Below are 23,888 nucleotides of genomic sequence, written 5' to 3' on the forward strand. Positions count from 1 at the left end.
TAAAATCTTAAGTACGATGTTTGTTTATTCATTACCTCTTGGAATTATAATGGCTTTATTAATCGTCATTAAATTTGGAATACATGTAGTATTTGGCGTAGATATGGACGTAAGTTGTTTTTTATCACGGTCATATCAATGAAGTTGATGTTTTTTTTTAATGATGATAATAGTAACTGCGATTGCGTTATCGGTATACTTTGGCGGGGTACCACTGAGTGATGATCCGTGAGGATGAAAGCATGTTAGTCAGTCAATAGTGATCTATTCTACAAGTACTACTACGATTACTGGGGGAAACCGTGTGGACGTGATAGGGTTATATTGCTAGTAATGGGGCTTGTAGACCTTGTCATTAACAATCCCTTTTCTTCCTTAATTTGAGGCATATCTATAAGGCATTTATTTATAAAAAATCATTTTTTACCAATGACTTCGCGTTAACGTAATATATTGATATATCCAGACCCCAAGTGTTAACAAACAAACAACATATATTTACCTATTTGCAATACCACAATTCATTGGAGATATGTACCTAATATGAAATTGAATATTTATTGTACTGATTTTTAATTAAATTAAAACAATAACAAAAAAATAATCTTCAGATTAATGATGTCATTGTCCTTGAAATAGATATTTATCTGTCTTGCCGTGATTATAACAATATTATTGACAATGTATTAAAAGTAAGTATATTGTGATATTTGGAAAGTACTTAACAAGGAGAAGATATTTAATAACACCTGTATCCCACGGCTTAATCCCACTTGAATCAATATGTAAAGTGTCCTATGTGCTAAGTTCGAATATAACCTACACCTTTATTAAATTTCATTCGGATCTGTTCAGTAGTTTTTGCTTGAATGAGTAACACCCATCCAGTCATCCATCGGTACAAAGTTTCGCATTTATAATTAATTTTTTTTATACCACTGAGGTAATAAGCATACGGTCCACCTGATGGTAAGCGGTTATTGAAACTTATCAATGCCAGCAATACCTCTTTATCCCTTTTTTTAAAAACCCCATGCTGTAGTTTCTTGGGAAAACCGACAGGGAGTTCATTTAGAGTATTTGTGGGATCAATGGAATGTTCGTATTTCTATGTGTATGTAATGCAATTATGTCGCAAATTCTGAACTTACTGAATTTGAATATTTTTGAATCCGATAGGATTTCTCTGGATAATCTACTCGGAATCGTGTCTCCAACACGATTCCGTTATAGTCTTTATTATTTTGAAATAGAAAAAGTAAGATTGCTTATCAATATAAAATATGACACGATTGTACTTACAATTTTTTTAAGGAAAAAATCTACTTCTGTACCTTGCCGTATTAATTAAAAAAATCTTGCGGTTATCATTAATGTCACGGAGGCAAAGTATTTGCTGAAATGTTTTCATATTGCACGTGGCTGTACACATGATTCAATATCAAATTATTTTTATTAACAACTTATGTTAAAAGAAATGGAATATTTTTATTTAATCTGGAGCGAAGGACGATGTAGTCAATAAGAATCTATTGATATTTATCTAGACCAGTGGTCGGCAACCTTTTGAGTCGGAAGAGTAAAAAATTTCACAAAATTCACAAAATTTTAAAGTTTTAAATTCCACAAAATTTTTTCATGCCAACATTATTTGCTTAAATAAAGTGTGGTGCCTAATCCTTGTTAATCGATTCAGAAAGTTTTTTTTTTATAAAATAAATAACTAATGAATCGCAGCTTCACATCTCAAGAGTCGCATGTGGCTCACGAGCCGCAATTTGCTGACCCTTGATCTAGACTAATTAAAAAAAGTAGACCTCAATATTTTGAATATCATATTTAATTTCAGGAGCGTGTTCCCTGAAGCAGTTCCAGTGTGCGAACGGGAAGTGTATACCGCTGTCGTGGGTCTGTGAGGGGGAGAATGATTGCGGCGACAACTCTGATGAAAACATCGACGAATGCAAAAAAGGTAAGTGGCTAATGATATTTATCGTAAACGTTACAAAATGAAGTTCATAAAGGAATGTAGATTAAGGCTATATAAATAGAAATCTGTTGCTAAATATGCGAGTATGTAGAGCATCACTTCGGAACAGTTACACCTATTTTGGTTATTTTTTGTTGTATTTTGTACGTAACTGTCAGAATAAAGTTTGTATGAAAGAAGAATTGTTTCTTTGAATATATCGGATTGTTTATTTTTGTATGATAAAGTAATTTATAAAATGAGTGTAAATTTGTAACAACCCTATTTAAGTAAAGAGAAGTGTACTTACAAAGAAAATTACACAAGTGTCATTTCTACACAGATTCATATTCTTACGATCTATATTAGAGGCTTTAGTTCGTTAGTTAGTTTGATACTTCTTGCGCAAAAAGGATTGTAGCTATCTACGTATATGTGGTATGTAGTTAGTTAAAATAGGATTAACCCCGTTTATATACATTAAAATTATGATAATCCTAGCCATCAATGGGTGATAAGAATATTTTACTTATCAAGTAATGTTTTCCACTAATATATTAACAATAACGCTAAGATAAGGTATAAAGATTTTGATTAATTTAATTTGTTCATTAATTCTTCTACTAAAATAATGATGAAGGCGATTTAATATTGAAATTATCAAATTAATATATGTATTTTCAATATTGTTCACATCATAGGCAGATATTAGTAAACACCTACTCTTTATTTACTCTTTATTCTAACTTTGCTATTTTTGATGCATTGCCATAATGCCTTATAATGCCCAACATTATTATGTTGGGCATTATAAGGCATTATGGCAATATGTGATGTTAAAAAGACAACAGAATACGCAATAACCGAATAATAACGTACTTCCGCATAAGGATTCCATCGATAGATACGTTTTCGTTGCTGCATGTGCATACATTCAGATGTACAGTACAGGTTGTTCATGCAGTACGAATCAGCAATATTAGTTCATGTGGGTGTGGCAGTGAATAATACCTATCTACTAAAAGATTCGTATACCACTTGTTTAGAGGGAATACGTCTATGATTCCAGCTATAGTTATTCCTTACACACGTTTTCATTCTTATTATATGAGTTTTTGGTGAGGATTTTTAATGATTATAATGTTTAATATATAGTATAATACCTCTCCGTAATATTTCTTTTAGCTACCTTTGGATAGAAGGAGTTATAGAATGAGTGGACTTTTTTTAATGTATAATAGTGGAATGGTCACTTCGCTAGCGCTAACGGTATGCACTGGCGGGACACCAGTGAGTCCGTGGTGATGAATACACCTGCAATTCAGCACGATGTTTTTCAGGAAGGACCGCGTCAAGGTCGAATTGACAGGTTATATTGCCAATGGGTATGGTTCTTCGCATTATTAACAATCTCCCCTCCTTTCAGAATGAGTGGGTAAGTGGCGTATTAAAATACGAGTATATGTATACTTCTGTTCTGGAGATTTTGAGTCCTCGTTAGTGTAAAGTTTATCTGATTTTGATAGGCCAGTCTAGGCCTACTCTGTTACAAACATTCTTGCATTGTCGTAACTTCTATTATAATTCTCGTTTAGTACAATTTCCATTAAGGAAATGAAATTAGTATTCCAAACGTTTGACCCAGTTAAGTAACCCTCTGTAGTAATTATACATAACAAAGTGTTATTGGAAAACACCTTTAAAGTCATTCTGCGTTGGAAAATTTCGGTGATTTCTCATACAAATGCAAACAATTGAGATTTGTCTTAATTACAGTTGAGTGCAGTGTTTTACAGGGATTTTAGCCGATTTTTTTAAATACAGAGGTTACCAATTCTGTTTTTTTTTTCTATGAGTGTGAATATGATTCAGGTGATTCTTTCTTCTAATCGAAAAGGTGAAATTGACGATAATTTCTTTATAGAAAAAAAATGGTAATATTACAGCTACTGCTAATAACAGCTACTGAACGAGACTATGTTATGGAGATAATAAAGTGCATATGATACCTCACGTGTTGTATGCATCCATAAGCTACGATAACCGATCTATTTGCATATATATATATTCCTTTATATTTATGTATGCATATTATAATCATTATTTTATGTTATTTATGTATATATAATGTACCATGTATACATTATTAACTAATATTATCGTTACCTATCCGAATAATGAAGTACCGTGTTCGTGACTCCTGATCATCCCAAAGATTGACTATTTGAGTATGCTACTAGCATTAAATTCGCATTTTGCACCATATTTTCTTTCGATCAATAAAGTTATTTAAATAAAATAAAAATAATCGCTTACAAACAAATGGCCTTGTTGCCTTGTTGTTTGTATACCATCATTTTATTTTTTTATATATATATATATATATATATATATATATATATATATATATATATTATTAGCTTTTATCGACGTGCTTTTATGCCGGAAGGTTTCCAGGATAAAAAGTAGCTTTTATTCTTCTTCGTCTCATATAATACCTGTTTATCAAATTTCATAATGATTGCACAAACAATTAAGACGCTAAGTGATAACAATCTCACTTTCACATTTATAATACTAGTAAGGATTTTTGTGACAGCTCGGTAGAATAATGTCTGACTGTTTCAGGGATCCTAAGGTCAATTTTTGTTTTTTTTCTCTCTAAATTACTACTATCTCTGAATTTTCAAATTCATGTTAACTTTTTCTTTGTGCTTCAAAAGGTAGGTGAAGCCATATCAAAGGCCTTTGTTTATAATGAAGGCACCTTAGAAACTTTTGACACTAGTAGGCGATACTTTTACGTAATGAGTACCTATTAGCATCAAATTTTTGTCAGTTATAGTCATTGAGAATCTGTGAACATCTACACTAATATTATAAAGAGGAAAAATCTGTATATTTGTGTATATGTATGTTCGTAATGAATAAACTCAAAACCTACTAACCCGATTTCAAAAATTTTTTACCATTAGAAAGCTACGTTTATCCTGAGTAACATAGGTTATATTTATTGCTAGAAAAAATTAGAGATCCTTACTAAAATTTTAGTAACGTAACGTGTAAAAAACATGCTATAAAATATCTTTCGTCGCGTGCGCTGCGGAAACTATTTTTGATAGAACAAAAGTATATTCTACAATATTGAAGAAAATATCAAAAACTACAAAAAACTTTGCGATATATGCCTAACTATTATTGCTATGTCACAATAACCACTTATTAAAATGTTGTAAAAATATCCACCCGTGCGAAGCTGGGACGGGCCGCTAGTATTAAATAAATTAAGTACAGTGCAAGTTGACTTTGAAAATATAATAGGGATTATCTATAAAAAGAATAATATAAAATATACGGTCGTTAGTTACGCATGTCAATCCATTAAGGAGCTCCATTGCATGGCATGCCTTGATTGGTATTTGGCTTCCTTTATTGACGCGAGATAGCTTGACGCGACATAACGGCGCCAGTGTTGCGATCTGCGTGGGAATCGTTAAGAACGTAATTTATTCTAGAAGAAATTCCACACATATAATATTATTAGCTTTTTTATGCATCTGAAAAAAATTTACAGTCTATATGATAGAAAATTCCAATAGGTACTATGGACATCATAGAATACTTTGATGCTCATGGTATCTCTCTTCCGTGGCCGTTGTTCCTGAGGCGTATCGTAATATGCTTAGCTTTATTTTATAGAGAAATATAGACATACTGCTAGCACAGCGGTAGAAATAAGAGGGAGATAGAAGTAACACATGCAGACGACATGCATATAGTTGTCCTCGAGCAAATAATTATCTTTAGATAATTATTATTGCTAGCTTTTATAAAAAAATTGTATATTAAATAATAATTTGATTACGCCTCAGAATTATGTTGATTACAATGACAATTATCGAATCAATTAATTCTTAAACAATATTAAACTTATAGTAACAACTTTATGACAAATCAGTACATAAACTATCTAGGTTATCATAATCAGCATTTTTTAATATTTATTGACTGCATATTATTTATATTATACTTTCAATTATCCATATTACTTATATTAGTAGAAAATAGATGAAAGAACGTACATATCTAAAATGTTTATAAGCTTTTATTAACTTGCAATGTTTGTTAGTTTGTTTAGGCTAAATCTTGCAAGCTAAATTAGAACCAGCTCCTCTTAATCGATTTTGCTGAAATTTTGCATTCATTTTTTGTTCTGATGAAAATACGATTAATTTTAAATTTTAAACTTTCACATTGTTGATACATATTTAAAATACACTATCGGGACTTACCGCGATTGAAAAATTTACAGGTAAATAGTACCTACGTACATTTTTTTTATATAAAACTAGCTGACCCCGTAAACGTTGTTTTACCACTTATTGCGAAATATAAAAATCGCGATTAAAATACAGAGGTTGATCGTAAAACGGTAAAACTTTGAGGTTGTATGTATTTTTCAATGCTAAATTATAATAAAATAAAAATGGAAAAATTTGTCAAAAAAATAAAAAAAAAATTTTTGGGGCGGGTCACCCTTATCATCGAGGGGTATGAAAAATAGATGTTGGCCGATTCTCAGACCTACCCAATATGCACACAAAATTTCATAAAAATCGGTAAAGCCGTTTCGGAAGAGTTTGGTAACAAACAGCGTGATATGAGAATTTTATATATAAGATAATACGAGTATAATCTACTTATTACTATCTACTACTCATTAATGTAATTTTACCATAATAGCAGTCATCTCGAGATTGCAGATTATATTATAAAACCTTGTTTTTAAGAATGTTAATATTCTGATTTGTTTTTCAAAGTGTTAGTTACGAGTGAATTGAGCTACATATCTAGTACAGCAGATGGACTGATAAAGGATCCAAAATTCCGTAGGTTATTTGGATTGCAATAATAATTTAAAGATGGCAAGTTTTATCTTCAATTGACTTAGACTTCTTATATGATCTATATATATATATCCTTTAAAAGACCAGTTGCATAATTTACCATTCTCAACTTATTTTGATTTTTTAGAGTTAAAATTACAATATAAACTATAATATAAAGTAATAAAGTTGGTAGCAACTACTCTTTTCGTGGAAAACGAGTACGAGATAATAAATAAAAATGTACAAATTGGAAACCATCTTTCTTATAAAAATAACACGAAATGTAATTTTATTTTTAGGTTTATTTATGAAAATTGTAGACCAAACATAAATTACGCAATCTTTCAGACTCGAAATTCTGGCATTGCGATTAGATTAATTCAAACAGAACCTTAATATTCTATTTTTTACCACTGTAATTCACATTTAACGCTTTCATTGGGTGGATCGCTAATTTATTTAACAAATTTTTGGTATAAATAAAGTAGTGTAATTGTTGTGAAGATAGAAGTTAAATAACGTACTGCATTTTATTATTATTAATTGCTAAACTAATATTGTAGTATAATGTCGTTATCCTCGGGATCATAGTATATGAGTAGTGATATTTGTAATGTCTACGATATTGTTCGTTTCTATAGGCAACGGTTACTACTTTCCATCAGGTGGGTCATCAACTTGTTTGCCAAATGTAATGTAATGAAAATTGGACTCCCATTTCTGCACCGTTGTATATGTGAGTCGCGGCTGGCTGGCTGACTGGCTGTATTAACCAGTCAAGCTCCGCCCTGAAGCACAGAAGCTTCCCGATATTTTTACATTTTTCACGGAGCGATCTCCTATTCCGAGAATTTGTGAAAGTTGGGGGGTCACAGTTACACACTTCAAGATTATATGAGAAGCTGTTTAATCGGCGTTAAAAAAACTCCAGCTTAGAGGTCTGTCCTTGATTCTACTTGGCACGGACTATTTTGATTTTCTACAAACAGTAGCCTGTGTCTATCTTTAGTTTTGTATGTCAATGGATCTTTGACTAGTCCACATTCGAATCTATGAGAGTCTATGGGAAAGGGGAAGAAGTGGATATGTGCTTGCCACTTTCGTTACAGAACTTTTTCTAGGTAGATGGTTACCATAAGATATACTGTCTCCTTTATCCACAGGAAGATAACGTGATTATTTTAAGATATTCAGTGCCTGGTGGCTTTCGATTATTAATTTGTTACTTGTTGTTTCCCAGTACTTTTAGTATAGCCATGCTCTCAGATAAGAATCTAACGCCAAAATCATTGAATTAACTTATGTGTGGCTATAGCAGCCTCAGTAGTAATGTTATTCATTTATATTGGATTCGATATACCCATATGAATTGTAAACAAATTGTATTGGTCAAGCGGTATGTGTATTTTAATATAATAACTACCGGTTTAAATTACGTGTAATTTGGTCGAGATATTCAACTAGTTTCTGGATCATTCGGGACCCTTAGTCTTGAGCGGTTGTAGCTCTAGCCCGAGCCGCTTCGGCCCTCTGTAGATATATTGAGTTCAAGGGAAAAGAATCCAGTTTCTAAATCGTCCTCAGTTTTGAACTTTAGATTGAATTGTTTCCTCTTCTCTTATTTATATGTGTACTTTTTTAATATGCACCTATAGATTTTGAGTCCTATTACGCGAAGACGTAATCAGTAGTACATGCCATCGGTTGCCTCGTTTAGAATACAAGTGTGGGGACTATTGTGATTTATACCCCATAAACCGAGATTAATGTCGGATATGCTAAGGCAGCTTCCTGCTGTATGTGCAGATCTAGGGGTGTTATGTGGAGGGCCACCTCTATTGTTGTTGTTAGAGTTACTTTCATGTAGCTATTTGTTTGCTAAAATATCATAAAAAACTACGAATTTTTAGTAGTATGTAATAAACTTTCCACAGTCGTAGTGTCAATCAATTTACACCAAGTAGTCAGTTGACTGTAGCAACATCAATTATGTCTAGAGGAACAAATTGGTTTATTTATAATCCATCAATTTCTTCATCTACCGTAATTTAATTCATCTTTTGTATTCCCAGAAGTAATCTAAAACATTTCCAAACAACTGGAAAATAGCTGGAAATTTTGATTAAATTCGAGAGGTACTTATAGAATGTTTCTTATTCAATTATTTTGGTTGAATTATTTTAATCAAATAATTATTTGATGTTTCTTAATTCTTATTTAAATTTAAGACTATTGCAATATCAAATTTGGAGATAGTTGTGGCCTTGCGGTAGTAATTTGAAACCAGAAGTATTACAAATATATGTGTGAGTGACGTTTTATACTCATTACTACGTACTCAAAATTTATTAATGCCATTATTTAATATTATATTTATATGAATAAAACTATACATTAAAATTACATTCTGAGATGTTTTTAAATGAGGTACTTACCAACGAATAGTTTTTTTATTTATACAGTATTTACAAAAGAAACAGACTCTAATTGATTCTGTTAATATTATTAATATATAAATTTGTAAAGACGTTTGTGTGTTTGTTACTCAATTACGCTAAAGCGGCTGAACGGATTTCAAAGAAATTTGGTACTATAGTTAAATTTATTTTAATGGATAAGGATGGAATGTTGACTCCGCTTATGTTAACGATATGCGGCTGGCGGAGTGTCCTACTATCAGTGAGAGAGCACGGGTGAGGATGACTGCTTTTTTATTCTTCAGCTCATCGTGATGAATTTATCTGAAATTAAGCACGATGGTTTTTAGGGGAGATTGCGTGGAGGTGGACCTGACAGGGTATATTGCTAGCACTGGGGTTGGTAATTCCCATTAGACACAATCCCTACAAGTAGTAGGCACAAGTACACGGGTACTATTATAGTATATTAGGATACTTTGTATAACGAATCTTGCGGACAAAGCTGCGGGAAACTAGTTAGTTTCACATAAATATTGTAATGATGTTCTCTTCAATTCAAAGCTGTCATTATGCTAAATATTAAAACTGGTTTATAATTATTACAAAATTAAAAAATGAAGAGAAACAAAAAACTGGTTGATTTTCGCTACGATTAAATTCATTAGAAACAACGTTCCCGGAAGGTTAATATTTTAGATACTTACCTGAATAGAATTTGTTAAACTTATCAAATGAGTCATCTGAGGTTACATTTTCAGTATAACGTCAAAGTAAGTAGGCACCTGAATTGAGATGGTATACTTAATTTGTGGAAGTTATGTGAATAAATTAATTTTGTAGCAATATACGTAATGTACCTATTTTCATATTACAGTAAATATGTAATGGCGTGATTTTATGTAATTACTTTATTTTTTTTTTATTATGTATAAAGTTCATCATATGTGGCGCAGATAACAATATCTGTATCTTGCGATATAAATTTATGTTGAACTTTTAACTTTATGTTTTTTTTTCATGTGTTCAAATGTTTCATATAAGTATTATCGTATAATTAACGTTCCGGTTTATAATTATAATTGGTAACGTAGAAATACTTATAGCGTTGTCAGATGCTATTTTTTTCCTTAAATTTCAAATGTTTGTGATTTTTTAACAAGTAACTTCTTGGTAATAAGTAAATATCTAAATTGCAAAAAAGGACAATCTAGTAACGCTGAATCAAAATTAAAGCTCTGTAGTATTTAGCTCTGGAGAAAGATGCATGAATTAGTTGCACCGACAAGAGGAAACTCTTAAATGAAAAGAGAGAGTATTTATATATTTTTGTTTTCATATTTTATATTTTTCTTTAATCATAACCTATATTCTTTCGGCTTATCTTTAAACACAAAAAATCTATTAGGTAATGCAATTGTATAACTTACAAGAAATACAGAGGAATTAAGAATCTCTTCTATTTGTTTTTTAGATATATAGTAGTACAGCAATATAGTAATAAAATTATATCATCAAAAATTTATTTAAAATCACTCTTAATATAATTCGAAATCAGACTCGTAAATTGTAGTAATTTTCAGATTTATTCCTATCTTAAGATCAATTCAAATTTTTATTTTGCATTTAAGCATTTACGATCACTTTTACGTGCCAATTAAATATCGTATTTCATTACACAATAATATTAAGAAATAAATGATTAACATTGTGTAAAATAATGAGTTGTTTTAATATACAATAAAATAATTACAACATTACTACTGCACTTTCATTTTCTTGCCATTATTATCGTAAAAATATTAAAAGAAATGTAAGCATATTATTATTTGATCGCTACAAGATTTAATATTTGAATATAAATCAAATTTTGTTTACCTAACTTCAGTTTTAAAATAAAGATATAGAAAATTATTTTTTTTTAACACTAATCTTGGCTTATGTAGATTGCTTCAAAAAAATAAAAGTTCTATGAAACAATGGTCTGCTTTTTTAGTTCTGTGTAAGCTAAAGAAAAATAGTAGTGCTCTTTTATTGTGCTAAAAATTGAAAGCATAAGTGACGATGTGTTAGTTTTGTAGTAAATTTAAAAACATTGTGATTTAGTTTGAGCAGTAGAATTGATTATAATATGTTGCACTTACGTTTGCCTTAATTTATATTTACAGCAAATATTTTAAAGAATCTAAAACCATAAATGTCCTTCTTCTTATGTTTAGACAGAACAATGATATTTTTCTGCTGTATCTGGAAGTGTATTTCAGTTTCACAAAATTTATTTAACTGAATTTTGTTATACTTTTCCCTCCTAGCAGAGCATTATTTATTACTCGTGGTGGTTTTGAATGGATTTTTTTAGCTTGTCAGACTTCAAACTCAACATACTCTTCTTTCACAGAATTTTTATTAATGTGCTAATGCCCACTTATTTTTAATAAGCCGCATAGCGGACCCAAAGCAATATTTAGAATCCCTTCTTATCATTCCTCATTGGTACTTCTTTAGCGTAAACTGCACAGGTAGACTTACTATTCGAGTTTGATACATTTAAAATATTATATCCATCTATCTCATCCATTTATTTAATTAAAAAAGTTTAGCAGATGCGAAAGATCTGTGAATGGCGCTATTCATGCAGCATACTTCAAGCTTCGATGAAAATAACTAGAGCTGTAAAAAGCATGAAAGTACCCTTTGATATCCAGTCTCTACTAAGAATCCAGAAAACAAATTTTTGTATAATAAATAATAAGAACTTATGTAAATTGTCCGGGCTAAGAATCAGTGTGATCTCATTTGAAAAGCAAAATACTTGTTCAAAATGTCATATGAATAATGTAGTTGATGCGGAAATCGTATCCGACACCGTTATAATAAGAAATACCATAAATTTTGCTGTTGTTGTCAACAAACGTACCAGTCAAATAATGCGTAATTCCGGTGAATATTAATCCTGAATAGTCACTTCGCCGCAATCATAATAACGACAATTGATGAAACGAAATATCCGTTGTTATTAAATTCGGTTTACATACAAATTGCATGTATGCATTTATATTGATAGGAATAAATATGTTACGTATTTTGCTAGGTACATATTATATGTACATATTATTTGTATATAACAACGTTCATGGTCTATTTGATGCATATCCATTATATATTTATATGAGCACTGTTGTTTAGGTTTACTTATTAGATTTTTTGACGTTTACTTACATTCATTACGGTAGTGAAGAGGCATTGAATGTGTGTGTGTATTGTTTTTACACGTAGCTAGCTATATATTTTCATGTCAAGTCCCTTGCGGGGTCGGTAGAGAGAACTGAATGCCGAAGACCTCTATTCTTACATATATTTCTTGCTTTTTACACTTTCATAACTTGATTCCAGAGATTAGACCGCTCTTTCAAAAAGACTACTAGTTTTGATATAATATTGTAATAAATATAAAAAAAATTTGCTCAGACATCATAGCAACTTCATTTATAATAAAATAACAGCGTCAACACGGCAGTAAACTATCATTTGCAAAAATAATAATTATCATCAAAATTACTTCAGAATTAACAAAGATGTAGCTTAACATATATTTCATTTCGAAGTCGTTTATAGTCTTTGTTTGTATTCATTATCTTAATTATAAAAAATAGATATTGTTATAGTGTTTATAGACTTCGTAATGATAAATAAACTGGTGGAAAATGGTAACCGGCATTATGATCATCCCAGAATACACAGTAAACACCATTGTACACGTATCTTCATGCATTGCCATTCTTAAAAGTAAGATATTATGTCTTTGTGTCTGTAATATCCATTTTTTGGCGAAGTTTTATTTAGTATTAACTCTAAGTAAAATCCTTGCGGATATTTAATTACCAAAGTCGAAATAAGTATGAAATTGTACTCTGATAATGTCGGAAGATTTATAATAATATTGTCCATACCCACTAGTATATATGAAATGTTGACATTCCGCTTTACTATTGCTACGAGTAACAAAGTATCGCTTTTATCATTAGGTAACATTTGTTATATTTTTAGTAAGTGATACACAAATATTTGGAAGCCTAATAAAAGTCGTTGTGCCATTTTTATGTCTAGTGATAGTGTTGTTTACTCCTTGACATTTTTTAAACATTGCATTATAAATATTATACAAATAAATTTATTGTATTATTCATTGTAGGTAATTTATATATATACATACATACATACATATATATATATATATATATATATATATATATATATATATATATATCTATATGTATATATATGTAATCTTATATAGATATTTGTGGTGTGTGTACAAATACCGCGTATATTAATATATTGCGCAGTTAACAATAAACACCTGTTTCAGTCTATTCTAATCGATATGTTCAAGCAAGCGTAAGTAATCTGGAATAATTATATCTACGTTATTGCTAAAACCTCACTTGAATTACTTTATCTTTATGTACAAATATTTTCTCAAGAATTATTTTCATATTTGCATAAATACAGTGGATTCATTAATGACTGATAAATTGATTTTCTTTTTATATTACAATAACATGACAGCTCTTTATAAAGAATTTCCCTCAATTCTCTTGTTTCGTCTTTTAAAATTAATTATGTTGTAAAAAGTAGAGCCGCAGAATGGAACCTGCAACGAGGAAATTTATTTCTTTGAATTAATTAAAAGCAGTACCGGGTCGCGGTTTGGAAATGTGACGTTGTTCAGAACGCTTGGTCCATATTTGGAAACTTTGTTCAAAGTTAGTGTTTGGACTATATTCAAATTGCTGAAATATTAACGGTCGCCTGATTTCTGAGATTCTATTAGGTTGCGCTACACGAAATTAGAAACTATGTATGTATATACCTGCACTTATTAATATTTAATTGTTATTTTTTACTATTTGATATATTAGAATAATAAGGAGCTAAAAACTAAGTTGGTAATTAAAGTATATAGCGTTAATGAATTATTAAGATTAATTTTTTTTACCATGCTTCACAATTTTCAGTAGATAATAATAGTTCGCGTAAACATCAAATGAAGAATAACGGCTGAGCTGTTTTTTTTTAATGGATGATAATGAAATGGTAACCCTGCCTACGCTATCGGTATCTCCTGGCGGGGCGCCAGTGTGGGATGATAGGTGAGTATGAAGCAGGTCAGTTAGCCCACCGTGACGAATCTAACAATAAATCAATCATGATGGTTTCTAGGAGGACCCACGAGGAGGTCGACCTGACAGGGTATATTGTTAGCAACGGAGCTCATAATACCCATTAATAACACTCTTTCTCACCCCCGTTTGAGCTGTTAAGAGTAAACAAAATGAAACTCGCATAATTTCATTAGATTACTATGATTTTTTATAGTGTATTAGAGTAATCTAATGATTAAATAAACTCTCATAATTTGATGACATAACTAAAGATTAACACACTGTATTTTGATATGACATAATTTCATCTCAGATATAGATACGTTTAATTTCATATAACACACGGGTATCCAAAACAAAAATAAACCTTTTATTGTTATGCTTGATATACGACGTAGAGTTTCAATAATCTTTTATTTATAAGTCCATATATGATTTATCCGGAAATTAATCTAGTTGTTCTGACATACGTTTTTCTTTGTCGTTTTATTTGTTGTTCGAGAATCTATTGCATATTATCACAATATGTTATAAAGTGACTTCGAAAAGGAGAATGTCGTCAAGTTATCTTTCTTTTAGTAGATACACGATTCTACGTTCGAAATTAAAATATTTTAATCAAATATGTCTGCAAAATATCTTGTCATTCCTAATTGTTTTGTGACGATTGAAGCAGCTATTTTCTTGTTGTGTAGCAAAATGTGACTGTCATGCGGAATAAGAGGCATGTACAGTAAGTATAGTATATAAAATAAGTATAGACTAAACATAATTTTCGTTTTTTTTTTACTATGTACTGAATTGTAAGTAAATATAATACATATTTTTAATAGGTGCTTATTTTATTTACACGATGCGAATAAAAGCAAAATCTGTTTCTAATACTGTAATAACATTATTGTAAATATGAATATACTAGCAAAGTTATACTGCGAATTTTAGGCGCCATTAACTGTCGTTTGCGGCGACATCAGCTTTATATAAAGTGACAACCCTTTCCAAGGACCGTCGTGAATGTCGCACGGCGTATTGGTTCTTAAAGATTCTTTAGTAAAAACGTTTTTCCTGTGAAATATATTTTTTAATATACGAGTTGTCTCCTTGCAATACAGCTTTGAAAAAGGTACAAGTAATGAGGTATTGAAGGGAGGCACTTTCGTTGATGATAGGGCCGACACTTGTATAAAAGTTCTAAAGAAACGTCAAAAACGTGACGGTTGAAAAAACGCTCTTTGTTAAATTCCTGCGGTGGTATGAATTGTACGTAATTTAGGAGATAAACTTGTTCATGGAGAGGGCAATTTTATAAATTTTGATCGTAGTATCCTTACCTTCTTACTTTGTTTGTTTGTTCATTACTTCTTAGCATTTTAATGGCTCTAACCATAATTATAAAATTTGGCATAACTACAACATGGCTTGGCATAGCTTAGTATTTAAAAATACATGTTATGACTAAGTTAGACATAGCTAGGTAAATTTATCGTTATTATTTCAGCCATTTTTCTTTACTGTAAATATGGATGTCTCACAAGAAAAAGAGAAGCCGTTGTTTTCCATTTGAGGTCATTGTACGATCTGAAAGAAAGATATATAAATAACAATTTTTTAACCATTTTAATTGAAAATTAATCATTTTAAGAGAAAAAATGTTATACGACTGATAAGAATTGAACTAACATTATATCTATAAACACATTACGTGTAAAGCGATATCCATTTGTTCTACAAAATGGTCCATTATTCCTAGAAAAGCTATCTTGTTAAATTCTATGGCGACCCTTTTTTACTTATTTGCGTAATCGACAAAACAGCGCAAAAATCTCAGTATTCGTATACTGAATAGAACTAGATTTGCTGATATAAAAGAATCTAAATAATGATGCCAATAACAGCGGTTACCGAAAACCTATAAAACCAGAACCAATCTTCCGTATTTTCGAGATGAAGGGTAGTAATTGCTGCAATAAACTGTGGTGTCCCATGAACTGTGAGCCGATATTAAATTTTAGTACTTTATCAAGTTTTTGGGCTTTTAACTTTTATCGATTTCTTTCTTTAATTCATTAACTTTTAAATTCCATTTTCCTGACTGCTCAGTTGTTTTTAAACTTATCATGATTTATTTTTTTGTACCTCTTATTGAAATGTGAAAAATTAAGTATGGAGCAGTTTTATAAAAATATTAAAATGAAATTGAAACTGACTTCATGTAGTATAATAGAATAATATAATTAGAAAATGTACCTACACAAAAAATTTCACTGTTGTTGCTTTATACGATTTAATTAGGCTTTGTGTCCTTTAAATAAATATTAGAAGTTCACGTTTCAGTGAATATAAATATTCCATATTTATATTCATATTTGTGCTTATTAAACATGATTGAAGGTTACCATTGTCGGTTTATTGGGTATAAGGATCTTGACAAAAGAACCTAGCAACAGTATTTTTATACGAAGAAAGATGAATTACTTATGAGTCCGAGCACGAGCGTCTTTATTATATTATCTGTCATTGGCCATATGTAACAAGGAAGGAGCATTATATTTGGCATTACTTGATTACAATACGATTTACTGTGTATATGTATCTATTCTTATTAATTCCATTTAATATTTTTTTTATGTTTTGTAACATCATCATCATAGTTTCACACGTTTCATATATATTACTAAATATTGGCTTTCATCATAAACTGCCATAAGGAACGGTTTTACACTCAGTATCGACTTTCAGTAATATTTTTAAGTTTAGCGCTTTATTTAGTAAACAGTTTAACAGTGCACATGCTATCGGTCGTTGGTTACTTTAAAGTTTTCCATTTCATTTGGGTTTTAGTTTCTCGAATTATATGACTGACTTATTTTTACATTAGCATATTGTTTACTTTATAAAAAAAATTGAAGATAAAACGTCATATTTGAAATATCTATCTACATTAAATTTGATCCAAATATATTTGAAAATATATTTGGATCAAATTTAATATAGAGTAAGGAATCTCTATATCTTTGTGATATTTTTTGTCATATTTAAATCACAAGTCTCTTTAAAATATACAAACCAAAGTGGGACGAGAATAGAATTTCAGATAAGTAAAGCAACAATCATACCAAACTGAGTGCGGATGATAAATTACTCGCTTTCTATGAGGACTAACAGGAAATAGAAATGCGATGACATTATAATCGTAGAATTAAAATATTTATAAAAATAGTCTTAAATATAGATAACGATTCAAGAAAAATATTAAACATAAATGTGGGTATTTATAAGGGTAGAGAAAGATGTAATAAGAGATGGATAGATTGTGTAAAGGATGATAATCTTAGTTAAACGTTGCCGAATAAATGAATAAAATAAAAAGAAATATTATATCGAATAATAGCTACTGTGATCAAACAGTGCGTTGGTCGCGCAGTAGTACTTGCGATACAGCTGTGAACCGCACTCATGAATAAGGGCTCCTATTAAATTCGAAACTAGTCGGGCATCACGAACTTTAAAATATGAGTAAAACTGGCATAAAAAATTACAATATTATAACAATCTCCAAATGATATAAATATGAACAGCAATATGTGATGTGGTGGCCTAATAGTTTACAATCCCTATTCTACGAGAAATTATAGTAGTAAGTTCAATTCTAATACTGCAGTTTTCATAGTAACTATTATATATTACATCATAATTTGCTGTGTATGTCCCGGCATAGAATAGGCCACCCTTTCCTTTCCCGTTGGTGTCGTAAAAGGTGACTAAGGGAAGGCGAGGGGTGGGCAGCAGCATATCTCATAAAACATCTCCAAAGCCTTACTGCGGTTGCCAATTTGCCTGCCAAGTGTGGCAACTTCTGGCAAAATTGCCGAAGGGGGTAGGCTTATATTCAACAAGATTGATTTAATCTCTGTATATATCACTGTTTCAAAAATTAACAAACTTGATCAATGGAATTACGTTCCGGAGCATATTGTCGAAGGTTATTTCAGTAACTTGTAGTAGTAGGTATAGACATTTTTAGCTCTAATCGAGAATGTTGCCTTAAAACTGGTCTCCATGTAGAACTAGTAGGTAAGATAAAAAATGTAGGTAGTGTCCGTAACTGAATGTGATGTTAAAATATTTAAAAATAAGCTATGTTTTGATTTGGTTATTAACCAATGATTTGCAAGCGACTTCAAAAAGAAAGAGAGGATTCTCAATTCAGACATATTTCTTCACGAATTCTGAAATGATTTCGATGATTTTATATTCAGTTGATAAATTTTATGCCTATGCTAATCCGATCTTAATCTTTAATGATTTTTAAGTTTTCGTTAAGCGTTTTAGTTAAGTTTTCTTGGGTTATTTTTACATTTTTTTAAGGTAGCGCTGTTTAAAAAAGTGGGCATGTTTCAGGCATATGTGATAGATAACACCCCCGTGACTCGGTAAATGCTTTGCGAAAAATTGTTATGCTGCTCACGTCTCACCTCGAGTGTTGGCGTGCTGTAAAATTGAACGCAGCTGTGTGTGTACGCGATACCGACCCAATTTCTAAAGCAAATAAACCTGCAGTATTGTCTTATTGCTACAGTTATTACCACGATCCTAACTGGTAGATGTAATTCTGCTAGCAAATATACTAGGTTTCTTTGAGAAAAAAAAAGAAAAACATCTAAATTAACTTCAACTTACTCTGACAGATCGCAGTGTCTGCTACGACAATAGCACAACGCTCCAACACAATTTCATGAAAGCAACAGTCGCGTACTTCACCCAATTTACATGAAATTTCCGTCATGGAGAATTTTTCCGTTCTTTTCTGTGTGCCTTTGAATGGTAATGAGGGTCGGTAGGAAAATTTTCAGGATCAGATTAGATTTTCTCATGGCTATATTGTCTGCTGAAATGAACGACGTTGGGCTTCAATAGCTTTGTTATACTTATATTAAAAATGAGAAATTGTCACTTTTTTACACTTATATATACATGCAATAATAGAATAGAACGAAGGCTATGTATATCTATTACTATTTTTAATTCAAAAGTCAACTTATTATAATAACATGTACGGTACATTGTCCATACTAATTGTTTATTTCTATTTTTTTATGCCTGTCTGTTTCATTACATAAAACTACTTAATGTTCGTACAATTTTACAAACAACTTTGCCTTTGGCTAGTTAAGTCGTTTACGTAGAAAATATTTCTCAAAGGGGTAAAATTGCAGTTCCGCTTTAATACACTCGTACTTAAAAAGAAAGTATCCAACAACCATATATCGTAGATAAAACATTTCCTTTTTATACGCATAATGTTCCTGAAACTCGAAAAGTTGAATCACGGTAAATAAATGAAAATGTTATACATATTAAATGACGAATAAAGAAGAGGATTTTAATGCACCTGTTGGTTCCATATGTCTCAATCCCAGTGGATATGCCTACACCATATCAATATCAATCTCGAGGGTTTTGTGAATATATTTTTAAAATTTTCTAAGATTCGTGCCATTAGCGATGTATGTATGTTTTTGATATCGAATTTTAAAACAACGTTGCGTACGGATGCTATTTAAAATAATTAGATTAACATGAAAAGTTTGTCATAATTTCAATATAACTAGTATATTATTTGTATTTTTATATAGCGTGGTAATAATAGATTTGTTCAGCATCTTTGTCCTATCTACAAAACCCTTTAACCAAATGCGTTTATGGAAAATATATTTCTTTTTATAGATATAATTCTAATGGATACCATAACAAAATCACATAATAAATTTGTCAATACATAGTTTTACTTCAAATTTGATTTACTTTCAATCAAAAAACTAGTATTTAACTCTCAATTCTCGACTATTTTAAGACAAATAATTTTAATTAACATTTAACTTGGAATACCTTGAATTTAAATGTTAACCTAAAATAGCGAATCGGAAATATGCCTGAGATCTACCTAATCCTGCCCGTATGTTCCACTAAGAAATTTAACAACGAAATGAGCAATTTGTGTTACAAATAATCACATAAAGGATTAAAATACGTACCACTAATAGCGAGCGTGGTATCAATCTATTCTCAATTGAATTTGTATCTCAAAACATGTATTAGGGTATATAATACAGATATTTTGGAGACATTATTTATGTATTGGAAACATATAGTAACAAAACATAGGCTAGAAGAAAATTAGAAAAACTTTTCAGTCTGTCAAAAAGATGACTTATAAAAAAGAGACATAAAGAAAGGGATAGTTTATATGATTAATAAAAAGTTAACGTCATGTTAAAACTCACCAATAATACCAAATGGTTTTAATTATATAGTTTGCAATGTTCTAAAATTTTTTGGATCTACTATAGCGGTTTGATATGTTGTTAATTTTTGTATGGAAGGCCGTATAAACAATAAGCGAATTTCATATCCAAACTAATAAGAATACAGTCAGAGATAGAAACACCACTTATATTCTTATTCAGATATAATAGTCTTAGAATAATAACATCCAAATAGTGTCTCTCTGTCTCTATTAATGCTTCGCTAAAAATATCCTAATTCCTTTATTCTTGTATAAGTGAATTTCTATGGCTAATCACAGGTCTACAACGGAAAAGTATTCGAAATAATTTTAACAAATTTCTACTCAACTACCCATGCTGAATACAAATTGACAAGTGAAAGTGATTTATTAGTTTAGTTTTTGCAATACTTGACATTTTCCGAATTTAATGATTCTACCCTCACTGAACTTGATAATGCTGATTATATTTACTTAGTCGGCATCGAATGTTAAAAATATTATGTTTAGTTAAAGTGATCTGTATTACTAAGTGATAAAAGTATTAAAAATAAAAAAAAATACGTATAATTTATAGCAAAATGTCTCGAAAATGTGTAAACAATTCCGACAATTTTTGTTACATTTGTGGTGAAGTGATATTTAATAAGCAAAAGTGTTCAATATCACCTGCAATAAAAAAAGCTTATTATTACTATTTTAACGAAAGCATAAAACATCAGGATAAAAGCTGGGTTCCACATTTTTGTTGCAATCCGTGTGCTACAGGCTTAAGAAATTGGCTGAATGGCAAAAAACCATCATTTCGATTTGCAGTGCCAATGCAGTGGCGAGAATCGACAAATCATGCAACTGATTGTTATTTCTGCCTGACAACCCATGTATTTGGAAAAGGCAAGGGTGTTTCTAAAAAAAGAAAAAACCATAGTGTATCCGAATGTACCATCGGCTACTCGTCCTCTGCCGCACAGCAAACCCGATTCCGAAACGTCCTCATATTGAGGAAGATGAAATTACACTTACTTCACCATCAATTTCTTCAATGTCAGAATCCGAAGTACCTAGTACGTCATCACAGCCACACAGGATAACACAAGCCGAATTAAATGATCTTGTAAGGGACTTAGATTTGCCCAAGAACAAAGCAGAACTTTTAGGATCGAGACTGCAACAATGGAACCTATTAGAAAGTGGTGTGAATATTACATCTTTCCGTACTAGACAAAAAAACTTAACGCAATATTTTGAAATGGCTGAAAGTTTAGTTTTTTGTATAGATGTTAGTGGTTTGATGAAAGCTCTTAAAATTACGTATAAACAGAATGAATGGCGACTTTTCATAGATAGCTCGAAGTTAAGCTTGAAAGCTGTTTTGTTACATAACCGAAATATTTTACCTTCGATTCCTATTGGTTACGCGGTCCATATGAAAGAGTCTTATGAAAACATGAAAACCCTTCTGTTGCGGATTAAGTATGATAAACACCAATGGCAAATCTGCGGGGATTTGAAAGTCGTAGCTCTGCTGCTCGGACTACAATTAGGCTACACGAAATTTTGTTGCTTCATTTGCGAATGGGATAGTCGTGATAGAAAAGAGCATTATAAAAAAAGTTGTGGCCCCATCGTCAGACACTTCAACCTGGACAAAAAAATGTTAAAAATGACCCTTTAGTTAACCCACAAAATGTTTTACTTCCGCCATTGCATATTAAACTAGGACTGATGAAAAATTTCGTAAAAGCAATGAACAAAAATGGAGCTGCTTTTCAATATCTTCGCCAGAAATTTCCAAGATTAAGTGACGCTAAGGTCAAGGAAGGAATATTTGTAGGTCCTCAAATAAGAAATTTATTTAAAGATGATAACTTCGACTCGGTTCTAGAAGGTAAAGAAAAAAAAGCCTGGGATGATTTTCGCCTTGTTGCAAAAAACTTCTTAGGAAATAAAAGGAGTGACAACTATGCTGAACTTATAGAAAATATGTTATCATCATTCCAAAAACTGGGTTGCAACATGTCCTTGAAAATCCACTTTTTACATTCGCATTTGGATTTCTTTCCGGATAATTGTGGGGCTTTAAGCGATGAACATGGGGAGCGCTTTCATCAGGATATTGCCAACATGGAAAAGCGATATCAAGGCCATTGGAACGTTTCAATGTTGGCGGATTATTGCTGGACTGTTTGTCGAGATATTCCAGAAGCAGAATATAAGAGGGCAGCGAAGAGACCACGTCGAAATTCCACTTATGATTAAAAAAACTGTATAATTTCTGTAAATTTTTTCAAAAATCGTCTTATTTTTTTTTCTAAATAAGGGAAACTAATTTTAATGTTTATTAATTATTTTTGTGTTTAGTACGTGGAAATCAATAAAAAAATCTACTTTCCATGAACAATACTTTTTTAAAGTCAAAATTTGTAGACCAGTGTTACATATACACGCGATACGTCAGTGTATATGTGAAATGCGATATCTAAATTACTACTTGCAGTACAGAAATGGGATGCTTTTCAAATCTGGATGCTTATACAGATACGTCATGTTCTAAGGTTATAGCAAATTTAAATGTACCTTTAGGTATTTCAATTTACATTGTATTATTAAGTAACAGGTTTGGGTAGTAATTCGGCATCAAGAAGCCTAGCCTCCAGCTGTAATAACGTTACGGTGCATAATCCACAGTATCGCCAACCGCGCCACGTTGAGCCCGGAATTTTCCAGAATTTTCCGCGTCATTAACCATTGGCTGCCACAACCTGCGCACACTCGTAACAAAACAAACCCTTACCGGCTTTGTTTCATAGCTCATGACGTTTAATACACCTGTAAGGGACCCGTACGAATCTTCAGTAAACGACACTGAGAATTCCCTTTGGCAACAATAGTTTTTTTTTGTTCACGGTAATACTCATAACAGCGGATTTTATTGTCATTATATTGTTCGCAATTTCAACCAACCTTGTCTGTGTTGTTTTCTTGACTGGGTATTCGTAGTTTAGACTTGCGTATAAAAATATCATCACTGTAAGTTGTTTATAAATTACATAAAAGAAAATCGAATTCGGTTTACCATTGACGAAGATATCGCCTAACATGCACACAAAAGCGAATCGAGAAGAGGACGTTTAAATTACCATAACAAAGTTAATCTTCATT

At 31.1% G+C, this 23,888-nt stretch overlaps 1 protein-coding gene across 8 annotated transcripts in view; it reads left to right on the top strand.

The window, feature by feature from the left end:
* LOC113518177 (very low-density lipoprotein receptor) overlaps positions 1–23,888 on the top strand; it is a 238,535-nt gene that overhangs the window by 17,518 nt on the left and 197,129 nt on the right. For 6 of the 8 annotated variants that reach the window (XR_004224143.2, XM_052902639.1, XM_026902972.3 and 3 more), the window contains exon 2: positions 1,850–1,972. Coding sequence is in view for 7 of the 8 variants with exons in the window: in XM_052902639.1 (XP_052758599.1) it covers positions 1,850–1,972 (123 nt within the window). In the remaining variant the exon portion in view is untranslated. Of the gene's footprint in view, positions 1–1,849; positions 1,973–23,888 lie in introns of those variants that run through there. The other 2 variants (XM_052902652.1, XM_052902648.1) reach the window with 1 other exon arrangement.

Source organism: Galleria mellonella, unplaced genomic scaffold, assembly GCF_026898425.1.
Source record: "Galleria mellonella isolate WM207_F2 unplaced genomic scaffold, CSIRO_AGI_GalMel_v1 utg132, whole genome shotgun sequence".
Taxonomy (NCBI): Eukaryota; Metazoa; Arthropoda; class Insecta; order Lepidoptera; family Pyralidae; genus Galleria; species Galleria mellonella.